This window comes from Bemisia tabaci, chromosome 3 (assembly GCF_918797505.1).
Source record: "Bemisia tabaci chromosome 3, PGI_BMITA_v3".
NCBI lineage: Eukaryota > Metazoa > Arthropoda > Insecta > Hemiptera > Aleyrodidae > Bemisia > Bemisia tabaci.
In genome coordinates this window covers 16,772,102-16,788,168 of record NC_092795.1, presented here as the reverse complement: position 1 = coordinate 16,788,168, position 16,067 = coordinate 16,772,102, and the positions used below count along the sequence as shown (strand labels likewise).

At 42.5% G+C, this 16,067-nt stretch overlaps 1 protein-coding gene across 3 annotated transcripts in view; it reads left to right on the top strand.

Annotated features, from left to right (window-relative positions):
- The window catches only part of Btk (tyrosine-protein kinase Btk29A), a 61,345-nt gene that overhangs the window by 16,363 nt on the left and 28,915 nt on the right, over positions 1 to 16,067 (top strand). The window contains exon 1 of one of the 3 annotated variants that reach the window (XM_072297930.1): positions 7,730 to 8,373. The exons of the other annotated variants lie outside the window; for them this stretch is intronic. Coding sequence (XP_072154031.1) covers positions 8,331 to 8,373 — 43 coding nt within the window. The 5' untranslated portion in view covers positions 7,730 to 8,330. Of the gene's footprint in view, positions 1 to 7,729; positions 8,374 to 16,067 lie in introns of those variants that run through there. 3 annotated transcript variants of the gene reach the window in all.

Here is a 16,067-nt window from a genome sequence, read left to right as displayed (position 1 = left end):
TTAAGAAGCGTACCGAGGTAATTCCGGGGGGGGGGGTGGTGTCTGTAATACCGAAAAAGTTCGTTATGTTAGTTATGATCGCTCCCAACGGGTAAAAACACTATCAACTGGGTGGCAACAGAAATAACCGGGAAAAGTCAGGTGACAAGTGTGGATCTAGGAAAAACCAGAAGAAGTTGCGGATGAATTACATTTTCGGAAGTAGCGAGTTTCCACAAGTCGCATCAAAATACCTATACAGCGTCATGTAGGATTTGAGAGTGTTTTTCATCACCTCGATCCCGAATCGCCTTAAAAGTCACGGTACTAGCTCCAGATCGCCGAGGTAAACCTGAAAAAATTAGGGAAATCCAATTCTAAATCTCTGTGGTCACCATTGATTAAGGCATTTGAATCTTTTCACAAATGTATTGTTCGTATTAAGTCTTAATATATCTGAGATAATTTAGATCAGAGTTTTCGTAGTCTCTCACGTTCCAAAGCTCAAGCGAGCTAATTGAAAATCGACGCCTCGTTGAATCCCCTTCAATTTGTCCCCGACGCAACCAGCCAATCTCCCGTTTTCGTTAGTGTACGTACCTGTATACGGGAGAGTATTGCCATCTCTGTGCCGCTCTCTGATTGGTTCTTCAGTTCTAAGCCATCATAGAGCTCCAAAGTTGGACCAATGTAAACAATCCGACCCAGAGGAACACGTATCATCGTCTGAGAAATACATGATAATCACACTCAAAGCTTAATTTTCGACAAAAATGTTCATCAGAGATCGATCAGAACTCAATTCAGGAGTTCGATACAAGAAAATTTCTTTCACATTCAAAATCACGTCGAGAACTTTGTAGAACTCTTTCGCCATCTTGTTTGTTTACATTGGGCCAAACTAGGAGCGGAGGGGCTGGGGTTTGTTTACATTGGTCCAACTTTGGGGCTCCATGATAGCCGACCAATCAGAGAGCGGCACGCTTTTTCTGTAGTAAAAGGATTGAGATGGCACTACTCTCCCGTATACAGGTACTCCAGTTTTTGTGTTGTTGCTTACCATGTTCGTCAAAGCGTGATATCTTGGTAAATATTGGACGTGGAAAAAAGGCGTTTGGACATATATTATTACAGGGTGTGTACAAGTCCGGAATTTCCGGAAAGTCTGGAATTAGTACTGATTTTTTAAGGGCGGTCTGGAAGTACTGAAAAAGTGCGGAAATTCTGCTAGAAGGTCCGAATTTTTTTAAAAATTTTTGTCATTTTTTTCGCAATTTGAGCGAGGAATCCAATTTTTTTAAATTGTTCGAATTTCGCCAATAGGAGGTACTGAAAAGTACTGAATTTTTCTGTCGATGAGGTGCTGAATTTCTTGGGAATGTACTGATAAAGTACCGTAAAAGTATCGATTTTTGGCCAGCCTGTCTTAGGATGGGCCCTGCGCACCCTGTATTAGCGTATCTATAATCTATAACCATTAAAACACGATTCTGTGACAAGCGCAACTGACCCTTGTGGACGAGAGAGGCATGAATGAAGCGGCGCACAGTGGATCGAGTCAATAGAAGAGGTCGGACATGATTTGGAAACTTTAAGAACTTTTAACTCCGTGTTTACAAAATTTTGAGATTTGAAAAGTGGCTCCATTGGTTTTCTCGCGTAATTTTCTTCCAGGAGCACCCCTCAAAATTTAAATGTGACGAAATAAACATCAAAATTCGCAGTTTTAGTCAAACATTTTATGTCCGGCCTCTCTGATTGACTCGATCCACTATGCGGCGCGGCGATTTCCAAAGAGGGCTCGCTTTTGCTTTTGGTCGGATCTCGGACAAGCATCTCTCACTGTGTCGTCGGCGACGAGAGCGTGATCGTGATGTGCGCGCCCAGAGAAAACATCGCGTGTTTCCATCGATGCCGGTTGAATTCCACTCTGGGGATCTCGAGTCAAAATTAGCCATTTTTCGTTCCCGCTCAGAGCAAACTCGAGTGCCTTACAGGGAGAGGAACAACACTCGAGCAGGGTTTCCGGCCCTTCTGGAAATCCCAGTAAGTCGGAGTATTTTCGCCGAGCTGGAAAAGTCGGGGAATTTCACGAACAGCGTTTAACCGACCGCGGGAAAAAAGTGTTAAGGGTTCTCCTCTAAAATTAAGGCACTACCGAGCAGATTAACTGTACTAAGCACTGGAAAAAAAACACATTGGATCTAAATCCAGACTCCTAAAACATCGACAAGAAAAATACCTGATTCAATCAGTTTAGCTTAGATCAAGAACAATCCTCTAATTGAGCGGATTTCCTTTGATTTAAGCTTAATCTGATTGATCAGAGTCTTTTTCTTGCAATGTTTCAAGAGTCTGGACTCTCAATCCAATGTGTTTTCTTTTCGATGGGTGCACATAATTGCTTGTAATTAAAGCTTGAATGAAGGAAAGATGAGAATGACTTTGTAGTTAATAGTAGGTACACATTAATTTTAGTGAAAATCTAAGCAATCATACATCGGATTCTACGTTTGTTTGATGATATGGACCTTTCTAATTAGTTTTGGTAGTACCGCAACTCACGTTGGGGTAGCACCGCAACATTCGGGTCAGTAACTTAATTGATTGGGGCTACTACCACGATTAATCGGAAATGTCTAAGTTGGGACTTACTTAACCCATACCTCTTTTTCCCGTGCGAAGTCGGCGTAATTGTTTATAAGGGAGTTCTCTTGAAGATCAGGGAAAGATAGGGAATCGGAAAATGAAGAAACTAGGAACCTGTAGAGTGTCAATGGACTATTCTATCAATGGAACTGTGCATTAGACTGAGCCTGGACCCTAAGATCATGCATACAGGGCTCAGTCATATGCTGTTCGTTGACAGATCACGTCAATCTGATTGGTCAGTCAGCTTAGGCTTGCGGAGCTCCTAGGGTCCCAAAGAAACGGCCGATGATTCAAAATGTCAGAAAATTAGGTTTTTCTTGCCTTCATCGCTGTGGATTTTTGGTTCCACGGCAAATAAGTTAACGCACTACTCGAGTGCGGCAGATAATAAGCTGCCTTTAGTTGCGCATTACAAGTAAGTACAAGAATCAAGGTGGTGAATCCCCAGTCGCAGTTTTAAAGTGCGTATTCCTATTTTGTTGTGGATCCTACCAAAATTAAATAGTCAATCGTTCTTACCCATTTTTGCAATGAATTTTGTGTGTTGAATTTCCGAAAATATTTTCCTTTTCTCTTTCTTCATCCGGTGTTTCCTTTCATATTCTAGTTTCCTTCGTCGTTTTCGTCTACACTTGTTTCTCTTCCTTTTTCTCTCCTTCCTTAGTCGTTTCCCCTCCGATTTCGTCATCATTTGGCACGTGTCGGGAGTCCTGCGATCTGAGTCTGTCAGGGTTACGTCCAGCTTCCTCGCCGGAGCATGCAAAGACCTGAGACCCTTCAGCTTGATTTCTGACGTCCGTAATTTTTTCGACTTCTTAGTTAGCTTTGGCAACAGTCCGTGACCAGGTGAGCGCATCCTACACGGCCCATGGGTACGGTGCAAAGCGGCGTAGGTACGTAGGTAACGGTGCGACGGTGACTGTTGACGTCACGTCATCAGCTGACGGCCCGACGGCCACCGTAGCCGTGCGCTGCGAAGACGGCGAGGCCCAGTAAAACGGCTCGAAACTCATCACTGCGAGCATTGCCAGACACGTAGACGCGTCTGAGGACTTTGACTTTCAGTTCTAAGGCCCTTCTTTCATCCACCGTCCAGGGTTGCAATGGTCACGGAAACCGGGGAATTTTAATCGTGGTCAAGGAATGGAGATGTTGCATGTGTGAGGAATTTGCGATTTGACTGTTGATTCTTGTGTAAGAGTTCGCGAGAAACACGATGGCGCCACTGGTTTTCTCTGAAATCAACTCCCAAGCTCAAAAAAAGCTCTCAAGTTGAGGCCAAAATGGAGAGGATATCCCACGCTATCTTGAGAGTCCACCCCTGCATAAAGACAAACTCTCCATGCGAAGATAGGGAACAAATACATTAGCAGGGTTGCCGTGTTTTCAGTTTTTGAGTCCCCAAATAAAGTGGCAGCCCTGTCAATGTATTTGCTCCCTATCTTTGCATGGAGAGTTTGTCTTGGTGTAGAGGTGGACTATCAGGACACCATGGGATATGCCCTCCATATTGGCCTCAACTTGAGAGCTTTTTTAGAGCTTGGGAGTTGATTTCAGAGAAAACCAATGGCACCATCGTGTTTCTCTTGAACTTTTACACTAAACCAACAGTCAAATCGCAAATTCCTCACACATGCAACATCTCCATTCCTCATTCGGAGTTACGTATCGGAAAGCACACCCTGTTGTCTTTAGCTAGAGCCCTTTAGCCAAATAAGTTTACGCACTTCTAGACTGCGACAGAAGATCGTCTGACTTCACTTTTGCCTGTCAAGTAAATGCATGACTCGAGTTGGCGCATTTTCTGTCGTAGTCTGAAAATGCGTAAACTTATTCTGCGTGGACTTCGTAGGAGTCATACGGATTATTTTCCGTGTTTAATTTTTGGTGTAGGCACGCATGCGCATCGAATGTGGCAGAATGACGTCATATGCTCCCGTGTCATCGGGAACAGCGCTGATTCCAAATTTCTAGTCGAGCTCTTTAATCTAAGATGAGTGCGTCCAACTAAACCATACTTAAACGTGAGCGTGACCTATCCCCGGAAAAAGGATTTTAGTCAGTTAAGACATCCGTTAGTTGTTTGGAAGCAGCACAAGCTCCCTAGTGAAATGCACCTCGCGTTTCACTCCTGAGATTTCTAACAGTTTAGGGTCAATGCAGGGTGGCAACATCTCTAGAAATTTAAAAGGGAAGGAAATGAGGGTGTTCGGGTCGTAAGATATTTTCTAGTGCGGGTTGCATACATCGCCCCTGAAGGGAGGCTGCAATACTAACGTATTACAGCTTTCCCGCTTGCTTTTAATTTTCAAGAAGCTTCGCACTTAATATTTTTCATGAGTAAAATGTTTATAAGATAACATGGAAGGCTCTCCTTCCAGAACACAATGAACACTGAGAACACACTGGCTCCTCTGAGAACACAATTGAAAAGTCAGGACAACTGTTACGGAATTCTGAAAAACGTGTCACTCTGAGCCTCGCACTTTTTCAGGCGGACGAGTAAAAATAGCATCCCGGGGTTGAGGTCGTCCTCGTAATTTTACGCTAAACACGAGACACTAATCACCAATGCTTAGAAAAGCCTTTTCAATTTTTAATGTTCTATTGAAATTTTACAAGAAATCTCAAATTCAAATTATTCATGAAATTTTCCTCAGCCCCAGAGTTGAGATAGCCCCTTAATTTTACGTCAACTCTCACGTGAATTTTCAATGAAATTTCACACAGTTTCATCAACTCTTAAAAAAGTAGCCTTAAATTTCTATTTTTCAAGGTTTCGTCGAAATTCAACAGTCAGGGTGTCTACAAGTCCGGAACTCCCGGAAAGTCCGGAAACAGTACTGATTTTCTCAGGGCGGTCCGGAAGTACTGAAAAAGTGCGGAAATTCCGTAAAAAGGTCCGGAATTTTTTTTTTTTCAATTTTTTGTCATTTTAGTCGCAATTTCAAATTTTTGAAATTTTTCTAATTTCGTCGAATGGAGGTACTGAAAAAGTACGGAATTTTTCTGTTAAAGGAGGTACTGAATTTCTCGAGAATGTACTAAATAAGCACTGTAAAAGTACTTATTTTGGACCAGCCTGTTTTAGTAGACACCCTGACAGTCAAATTTCTAATTCTTATTTTTGATGAGATTTAGTACGGAATTTTTCTGTTGGAGGAGGTACTGAATTTCTCGAGAATGTACTGAAAAAGTACTGTAAAAGTACTTATTTTGGACCAGCCTGTTTTAGTAGACACCCTGACAGTCAAATTTCTAATTCTTATTTTTGATGAGATTTAGTACGGAATTTTTCTGTTGGAGGAGGTACTGAATTTCTCGAGAATGTACTGAAAAATACTGTAACAGTACTTATTTTGGACCAGCCTGTTTTAGTAGACACTCTGACAGTCACATTTCGAATTCTGATTTTTGATGAGATTTTCCCCGTGAGCCGCGGGCGGGGGCCCCTGTGCGATGGCTCGGCGGAGCGGAGGAGGCCCCGGCGACTCGGACGCCGCGAGTTCAGTCGGGTCAGTGCGGTTTCCTCCGAAGCGCGGATCGGTCGCCGCGTCCCGACGTCCAACGTCCGACGTCCCGTACACCTGCCCGCGTCCGTCGCCGTCCACCGTGGCCACGGCCTCAATTACTCCCTGGTCCGTCTTCGGTCTCGTCCGATCAACTTATTCCATCGCGTCCTTTATTTATGTGCGCCTTCGCCTTGTTGCAGCGCCGCCCGATTCGCAGTTCGCCCCTCCGATAATCGCGGCGAAAAGAAATTCGAGCACCGTTAACGAGTTTCCCGCCGTCGGGGATTTGATTGCGGGTCCAGTTATCATTTCTGCGAGTTTGGCTTCGATTGCGTTTCCGTTGCCGCCGGGAAAAATCGCGTGCGATCCGTCACGCGATGAGAGATTCGAACTCCGACCGAAATCTTTGATGTTCGAAACGTTGTGTTTGGAAGTTCAGAAGTGTCGAAACTTCATGTTGAAGAAGTTGAACGCACGGTAGATTTTGGAAATTAGTCCCGAAATCGGACTTTTTATACAGTGATAATTTTGGAAGCTCAGTGAAATAAGGTTCCCCGTTGAAACTTCATGTTGAAGAAGTTGAACGCACGGTAGATTTTGGAAATTAGTCCCAAAGTGAGAAATCGGACTTTTTATACAGGAATAATTTTGGAAGTTCAATGAAATAAGGTTCCTCGTCAAAACTTCCTGTTGAAGAAGTTGAACGCACGGTAGATTTTGGAAATTAGTCCCGAAATCGGGACTTTTTATACAGTGATAATTTTGGAAGTTCAGTGAAATAAGGTTCCTCGTCGAAACTTCCCGTTGAAGAAGTTGAACGCACGGTAGAGTTTAGAAATCAACCCATAAGTGAGAAAGTGGCCTTTTTATTAGTTTTTAGAAAGCTTCCAACTCAAAACGAACCTGGTAACATTCGGAAAGATAGACTTTCGAATCTTGAGAGGGACAAACTCTGACCCGAACGTGTAATATTTGATATGTTGAATTTGGAAGTAAAGTGAATAAGAAGGTTCCTCGTCAAAACTTAGTGTTGAAGAAGTTGAACGCACGGTAGATTTTAGAAATTAACCCATAAGTGAGAAATCGGCCTTTTTATTAGTTTTTAGAAAGATTTCAACGCAAAACAAACTCCGTGATACTCGAAAAAATAGATTTTCGAAATCTTTCTATCCTTGTTTCCCAGTCCTCGTAAGGACTGGAAAATGAGGTTCCTCGTCAAAATTTCATGCTGGAGAAGTCTTTAACGACAATTTCAGAGTCTCATTCAAAATTGAGGAATTGGTCTTTTAAAGGGAGACAGGACCTGAAAAAGTCAGGGAAAACCTGGGGAAATTGGTGAATTTTATCGTCAAGCCTTAAATTTTCTCGTGCTGCAAAGCTTGGCTCTGAACGACGCTGTGCTCTTTATCGACCAAGCACAAAGTGTGTTCTTGTTTTGACTGAGCAGTCTTGCTACACGAAAAATATAAGCTTGTCAAAATAAGTTCAGCAGTCTAAAAACAAATTGTCTACCGTGAGTAGCTCTGAAATTACTTCAATGCTCGCTTTGGCTCAAAAAGTATTTCCTTTTTTCGGGATGGGACTTTTATGTTGACAAAGACGGCGAACAAAATGTGTTATTTGCGAGTTAAAAGTTAGAAATGTTCAAAGTATTCAGCTTATTCCTCGTGAAATTCTGAAGAGGTATCTTACATTGTATGGTACTCGACTTATGTCAAGTGGCTTGTCAAGAGGAAAGTTATTAGCGGCCGATGTCACTTTCAGCGTTCAAGTCATCTCGAAATCTTATTCTTGCAGCTGTCGGATCATCCCATCAATCGCAGCTTTTTGTGTCGTGCCTGTCATCGTGACCTTCTCCTTTATTCGATACGTCTTAACCGATTGATTCTTTATTAACTTCGACTTGTGCGCGAGTGTGTGTCTCAATTCTAAGTAATTCTGAAGAATTTTAATCCGACAGTCATTGATCAGCCGTTTGTGAAAAGGTGAAGGTAGCTGCGTCTGTTTTCATAAAAACATTTGCGTTTTTTTCAAATAGTTCCACTCAGCAGTATGAATAACGCAATTAACTGCGAAAAATAATGTAAAAAGTACTGTATTTCTTAAGTTACAAGTCATTGCTTTTTTACCCTGCGCTGCATTCAGTCGTATTCGTGCGCATCGTCTTATTCGACTCTCTCGAGAAACATGCCGAAAAACAAAACTGTGGACCTCCTGAAACATGCCGAAGGTAATTTATCATCTAAATCATTGCAGGCGATTTCAGTAACCACTGACACGCCGGAGTAAATCTATAGATTTCTGGATTGAAATTTGATTGAACATAACCCACAATGACTGAACTTCAAAATACTCCCAACTGTAGAATCAATTATCGTATTGCGGATACTCCAAATTGCTGCTTATCCAGCCGCAAACAATCCAAATCGCGAATAATGAAGATAATCACACATAATAGAGATTCTACAGTCTCTATCAATTATCGAAATTGATGGCCCGATTATTATTCTCACCTGAAACTCATTATTTTTTCTAACCTTCAGTCATGAAAGCGCGATTGTATGAATTGTAGTCTTTTTGTTCGGTCTTGAAAATCATTGAACACCCCAAATCTTTTCCTTAAACTAATTTCTTCACCTACATGCAGTTTTGTGTGTGTCTTCTTTAGTTTCATTTTTCGGAGTTGATGCGTTTCGTTCTCACTGATTCAAATAACATTCATAGAAATGGAAAATTACTACCCGACCTTCGGTTGTCTTCTAGCCAGATCGGAAAAACTTAAAATTATCACCCATCCTACCCGTGTGGTCTCCAAAATCAAGGGATTTTCTCAAATTATTGTGGGAAAAACTTGGAAAATGAGTGAAATCCTATGCTCAATTTCTACGGTCACCCTGGAACGGTCACTTTTCCACGGGTTTCGCGACAGGCTCTCGGACCTGAGCCAATGGTGATGCGAGCCGTGCGACGACGCACAGTGGTTCGAGTCAGTGGGAGAGGTCGGACAAAAATTAGGAAACTTCAAATGCTCATAACTCCGTTTATACAAAACTTCAATGTCCTAAAACTGGTTCCACTGATTTCCTCGTAAAATATTCTCGTTAAAGCACCCCTTGAAGTTGAAAATGTGACAAAATAAACATCAAAATTTGCTGTTTTAGGCCTTGTCTCCACGAGACGTTTTCATGGGATTTGTCCCAAGTTCGAATCGCAGGAGTGAAACTTCTGGATTTTTCCCAGTTACCGTCTCCACGGGACAAGGCTCATACGGTCCTGCGACTAGTTTGCGCGGGAAGATAACTTAGTTAAAGTCGAGTATTTAACCGGGATTAAAATAATAATTGCACTCAATTGACAATTAGACACATTATTTTAACTAATTAAACATGAACAATGGAGTAATCAACAAAATATCGCATAATTTGTTTACGCTTCTACTTCTTCTCTCAGTGGGTCCTAAGGGTAAAAGGCGACCATACTTGGTACTGGGAAAAATATTGATTAACTCAATATTTTTCCCAACTTCGTAAGTGGGATTTTCCCTGGGACAAATCCCGTGAAACGGCCCGTGAAGACAAGGCCTAACTCCGTTTGTACAAAAGTTTAAGATTCTAAAAGTGGCTCCACTGGTTTTCCCGTAAAATTTTCTCGGAAAAGCACCCCGTGAAGTTTAAAATGCGACGAAATAAACATCAAAATTAGCTGTTTTAGTCGAAAATTTCATGTCTGACCGACTCGATCCAGTGTGCGACGAGAAACAGGGCAACGGAGCTCGCTCGAGTGTAGAGCCTCGAAAAGCGCGTATCCTCGCCTTGTTTTCGAGGGTAGTTAGGCTCTTTAGGGATGGCGGGAGAGGCGGCGCAGGTGACACCCGTGACACCGGTGCCGTGTGAAAGCGACTCGACGAGCGGGAGCGGCGATGTTGCAGGAGTTGCAGTGTCACAGTGTCACAACTAATAACAGCACGCTCGTCGCACTCGAGGCGGATCCGATGCCCGACGCCGACGGGCAGCCCAACCGACCCGACCGGGTAGTCGGATACACCAGGGAGAAACCGAGGGAAAAGCTGATCTCATGGACACCAACACTACGCTGCCGTGCTAAGGAAGAACGCCGTATGAACGTTCGAGAGGTGCCAAATGTCACCGGATAAAACATTTATTTTGGAAAGAAAAATTGTATGTTTTTCCTCGAAATTTTCATAAATTTTAGATCAAATACTAGACAAAATTCTCTGATAAGTTTCAAAAAAAATATTCACAATGGAGATGGCGCATAGGTGAAGAATTTGCGATTTGAATGAAGAATCTTATATAAAAGTTCGCGAAAAACACGATGGTGCCACTGGTTTTCTCTGAAATCAACTCCGAAGCTCAAGAAAAGCTCTCAAGTTGAGGCCAAAATGGAAAAATGTTGAGGCCAGAAATATAGCACGAGAATCACGATGGTCACATTAGGGGGGTCACATTTTTTAACGTGACCATCGTGACTTTTTAAGTCACTTTACGCCTGTAAAGTCTATCCACACTACTGTATCTAATGCGTGCAACATATTTGAAAGAAAGAATTCCTAGAAGAATTGGCTGTTATATTTGCACCCCCAAAAGTTCGGCAGCTGGAGCTGGGATTTTCGGCCCTGGCTGCCGAAGTATAAGTGAAAACCGAGGAATGTTAAGGAAAATGACGGTAGCATGAGGGGAGAATTGTTAAATCACCTTATATTTGAATCCCTATGTACAGAAAGGGGATTTGTCCACAAAACGTATGACGTATCAGCCACCTTCGAAAGGTTCGCGAATGTTCAACGCAGGGGCTTGCCATTTGCTTGTCATTTGCCTACCTTATTTATGTAAAAATGCACACGTAAACACGCACCTAAACATCACGCTGAGAAAAACTATTAATGATGCAACTTCCAAAGAAAAATGCATTAAATATCAATAAGTATTTGTTCGTAAATTTTTGCGTTAATGCATTAAAACTAACAAGGAGTTGATGTCGTACATTAGTGCGTTAATGCATTAAAATTAACGAGGAGTTGATACATTAAAATTACCGAGGTGTAAACAAACAAATTGAGGCTACGCGTGATACGAGGCAAAAAGCTGAAAAAACTGTTACGCAAAAAGCTTCGGATGTGAGTAAAACGGAGTGCTCTAATTTTAATGATCAGTAAATCGTTTCTTTTTCCTCCTCTTTTTCTTTTCTTTACGATCACTCGAATCCCGAATATCAAAACACATTCTCCGACTAATGCTACCGTCGACTCGGTGTGACCCTCAGCTTCAATTCAAAGTGTGTTTCGGTAATAGGTACATTTTGCAGGTAGTCAGTAGCCAGGCACGGTAGCACTAATTCGCGCGGAAGTTCGCAGCAAACCCATCAACAAATTAAAGTGGTTGTTTACATTACTGCCCCGTCAACCTTAATAAGCGGTCACAGCATTGCTCGCCCTATAAATTAGCGAGTTAACACCTTTTCTCGGAACTTAAGCTCAATTGTTCAGCACTTAAAGCCGGTCAACGAACAAGTTTCAGCGCGTTTAATGGGACTGGTTCGCGGTGAAGATATCCAGGTTATCCTTGACTCAACCCTCGAGCTGCGACTGCATCGAGTGGACCAAACCAGTCCCGCTGATTGCTGAAGCCCCGGGGGGTAGCGAATATCATTTAGTCTCTTTTAGAGAGCATTCCCGTGTGATCTAGCTACCTCAGGTCGCCAATCTGAAGTTCCTGCGAGGGTCATCAGGCAATGATATCCTTGAGCCAAGATTACCACAGTCAGGGAAAACCGGGACATGTCAGGGAAAATGATGACAATGTCAAGGAAAATTTGTTAAATCGCCTTCCTTTGATTTCCACAATGGGTTTGAGGTTTCAAACAACAAGTGCCTGAAAACTATTTTTAATTATGCCTTCTTAACCATCCGTCACATCTTTAATTGGCAAGGAATTTCACCAAAATGAGTCAGGGAAATCAGGAAGATGCATTTTCGAAATTCTATGGCAACCCTGTTGAGCTTTCTTTCCGTTCGTCAGAATATTTTTCCGTGGAGCTCGGAAAAATTCGGAAATTATTAGAATATGAAAAATTCAAAATTCTAGACGAACAGCTTTCAAAGTAGTCTTCGAAATAATAAGATTATATCAGCATCGCAGAGCCAAAAGGCACCTAACTCACATTTTTAGGAAAATCAAGTTATTGGCGTTTTCGAAAATTCCGTTAATGGTTCCGTCTGTGTGCAAAATTTGGTAGCCCTCTCTTTCGCCGGTTATGAAATACAGAGTTTCAAAACTTGCGATTTACATTGGAATCAATAGGGCCGACGCGCGGGTTTTCCCTGTATCTCAAATGGAGTTAAATACCTTTTGGCTCTGGAGTACTGATATATCAAAAGCGAACCTTAGTCTGTACAATTTGCGTTGAGTAGACTGAATCTGGGGGAGGGGGCTAAATTTGGAAAAATGGAGAGGGGAGGGATGCCTTCTCAGCCCCCAGCCGAGAGGGGACCTCCCCGTAACACTATTTTAAAGGAGTGCCTAAGAACTGTTAGAAGGCAATATTTGGCTATTTTCATGGCGAAACATCACTTTTTCCTCCTTTTATTTTGGGGGCTCCAAGAGGAAGGAATCTCGCCATCACCTTCGGATTAGCTCTTGTAAGAAGGGAGGAGTTTCATGTCGCCTCCTGACGAATATTCATCAACATGTACAAGTTGCAGCGCATAATTCCAGCTTCGAATGGTGACGTTGTCGATTAATTTTTTTAGATAATCCTCGAAAACATTGCCTCCCCCCCCCCTCCCGGGCCTATTGACTGCTGCTGATTTCCCGGGTGAATTCGGTGATTTTCAGGCATTTTTGGCAACAGCGACGAAGAGCACGAGGGGCGGGGAACCGCGGTGCATGAAGACATGGAAACTGTCAACGTTATGTAAAGCGGAACACGAAATCTAACTAGAGCAGCATCCTCTTCGTTCGCCGACCTCGCTTTGGTCTTCGGTTTCTGCGCTCTTCGACGTTTCGTAACGCGCCAAGTCTACGGGTTCTTCGCCGTTCGCGCTTCACTCCTCCGCTTTTTTCGCCTAGGAAAGTTTACTTTTTTCAAAGAGAAGAGAAAAAAGATTGGTTCATTCCGATGAGCCACTAGACCAGCGAGCTAATCCCTGAAATTGATAGACAAAGCAATGGACAAATGATATGAAGCAGTGGCGTGGCGTGTTTTGCGATATATCGATTGATCTACCATTTAAACGTATGGAAAAGGATCGATTATTAGGGTGTTCGCAGCGAACACCCTAATAATCGATTCTTTCACCGATCATTCACGCCTCGCCACTGATTACGACGTTGGAGCGATCCTATTGGTTGAAACGGGCGGTTGTCATAGAAAATAATGGACTAACTATAGGGTCCCTTGTGGGTTGCCGTTTGTTAGTCTATTCCTTATTTCCTCTGTCCATTGCAACCACTCATTTCAATCAACAGGATCGCGCCGTTTTCTCCTCGTCTTTTTTGTCTATCGCTTTATCTATAAATTTCAATAATCAACCTGCAGATTTGATTCACTACGGAACATAAACCCTCCTCCTCTTCAAAATAGTACGTGGAAAGTACAAGGGAAAAATTGAAGGCTTTTCAACGGCTAGGTCTGGCTGCAACAATTCGTGTTCTCGGGATGTCCGTGTTGTATTCGCAAAAATTGCAGGCGCTCCGGCTTTCTTAAGCACAATGTACGGCTGCGGTTGTTAGTTTTCACGGATTTTCTACGTTGTATGTAAAATCGTGTCCACCAGGAATTCCTCACAGTTCAAATGAGCCGTGTTGCATCACGGCAGCGTTGCCCTATCGTGCAAATTTTCCACCAAAAAGATTCCTCAGGCAACTGAGATGGATTTCTGGCGAAGATCAGCCGGAATCTCGAGGAGAGATCACGTAAGGAACGAAAGAGTGCGTGAGATCATGAACGCCGAGCAGAACATCGTGCATGAAATCATGACCGAATAGCTCGTCTGGTATGGTCATGTTCAACGAATGGCAGATGACAGATCGCCTGAGAAGATATTGGATTGGGTTCCGCCTGGGAGAAGACGAACAAAATCGCGGATAGGTAGCATTCAAAATGAAACTACAAGATGCCATTTACCAGATGACCTCTGGGTCGACTGACAAGAGTGGCGATTAAGTGTCGCACAGCGCCCGGGCGCGCTGTGAAAGCGACTTAAATGTATGTAACATTCCTTTAAAGGCATCGCGGATGTCAATCTACAAAGTACTGGAATAGTTTCGGGATTTGTACTATTTTGCAACGCTGCCATGATGCGATGCTAAATGACTCATCCGACTTTCGTGGATATCATGATAAACACGATTTTAAATGCAACACAGAAACCCCTTGAGATCTAACACCCGTAGCCACACGTTGCGCTCGGGAAAGCTAGAGCGCCTGCAATTTTTAGGTATGCAACACGGACGCCCCAAGGACACGAATAGTTGCATCCAGACTTCGCCATTGACAAAGTTGAAGCGCCTTCCACTTTTTCTGCTTGTGATAACAAACTCTGTCGCCCATAGCGTTCGCACGTCGTCGGTGCACGACGGACACGTAGGACGCTTGAGCATTTATAAAATATTAAAAAAATAAAGAAATGAGCAGTTAATTAAAATCAATCTCTACGTTCGGCGAACGTCGTTCGCAACAAAGTAATCCATTTTGCCGCGCTTATCCACTAGCCGCGCTTTATCACGGTTCAGCCCAATTTATCTCGATGACTCTGATTTTCCCGATTAATGCTAATGCAGTCTGATTAGTCAATTAGTTCAATAGAAATGCGCGAACATGAGAATCTCTACCTAGAAGTGCTAGAGATTATGAAATTTCTTTTATGTAACTGAATGATTGCGCCAGTCTGAAAGATGTTGAACTCTGTGTTCAAATTCTTAATGATTTATTCTTAATTTGATGTTTTGTCACGTGTCTCATATATACTGCTCTCTCTGGTACTTAAAACTCGTCGAAAATGTAGTTATTTATGTTGTCGGATTTTTACCGGATTTCTTGTTTAGATTAATCTAGTCTATTTGTTTAAAATGACAATCCGGCGCATATTTTAACATCTCCTTGGTTCCAAAAGCGAATCGTATTTCTAGAGAAGTGCGGGAAATACGTATCTGCATTGCAGTGTTTCAAAATCTCCGATGATAGTCTACTTCTTTTATAGAGAAAAGCAGCCCAAATATTCCCTTGGAATATTCTGTGAGAGTGTTTGGACGAGAGAAGAAAATCCGCAGACAATTTTAGGAAAAACTGTTTGTTAGTTTTCTTTTAAAAAAATTGAACTCGAGAGAAAATTTACAACATATCAATCATGGACACTTACGCAATACGCACTCTCCAACTTTATCCATCGACACATTCATCTTACCTTCTTAGATCTCCTATACTGCCGTGCTAAGGAAGAACGGCGTATGAGCCTTCAGACATTGCCAAATACCTTTTAATAAAATACGAATTTCCAGGTAAATCTGGTTTTTTTTTTTTTTTTTTAAATCTTGAATTTTTCAAAGAAGTTTATTCGCGGTCAGATCTAAATTGTGTGAAAATTTATTGAGAAAAGATTCATATTTCTCCTCGATTTTGTTTCGGGGGAAATTTGGCAACGTCTGAAGGCTCAAGCGGCGTTCTTCCTTGGTACGGCGGCAGTATATCACGCTAGTCTGTCGTCGCTGACCGTGTGCTTGAATCTCATGTCTTAAATTACTATCGGTACAGCCCAAAAAAGTTCCACGAAAAACCGTGTGAAGTGAGCGAGTTTTCGTTCTAGCCTCATTGTCGGTTGCCTCTATTGCGTCACGAAGTCCACCATTTACCAAGGAGGCATTCGTGGACCAACAGTGCCGAATCTCATCTCGAAATCCGCCTCTT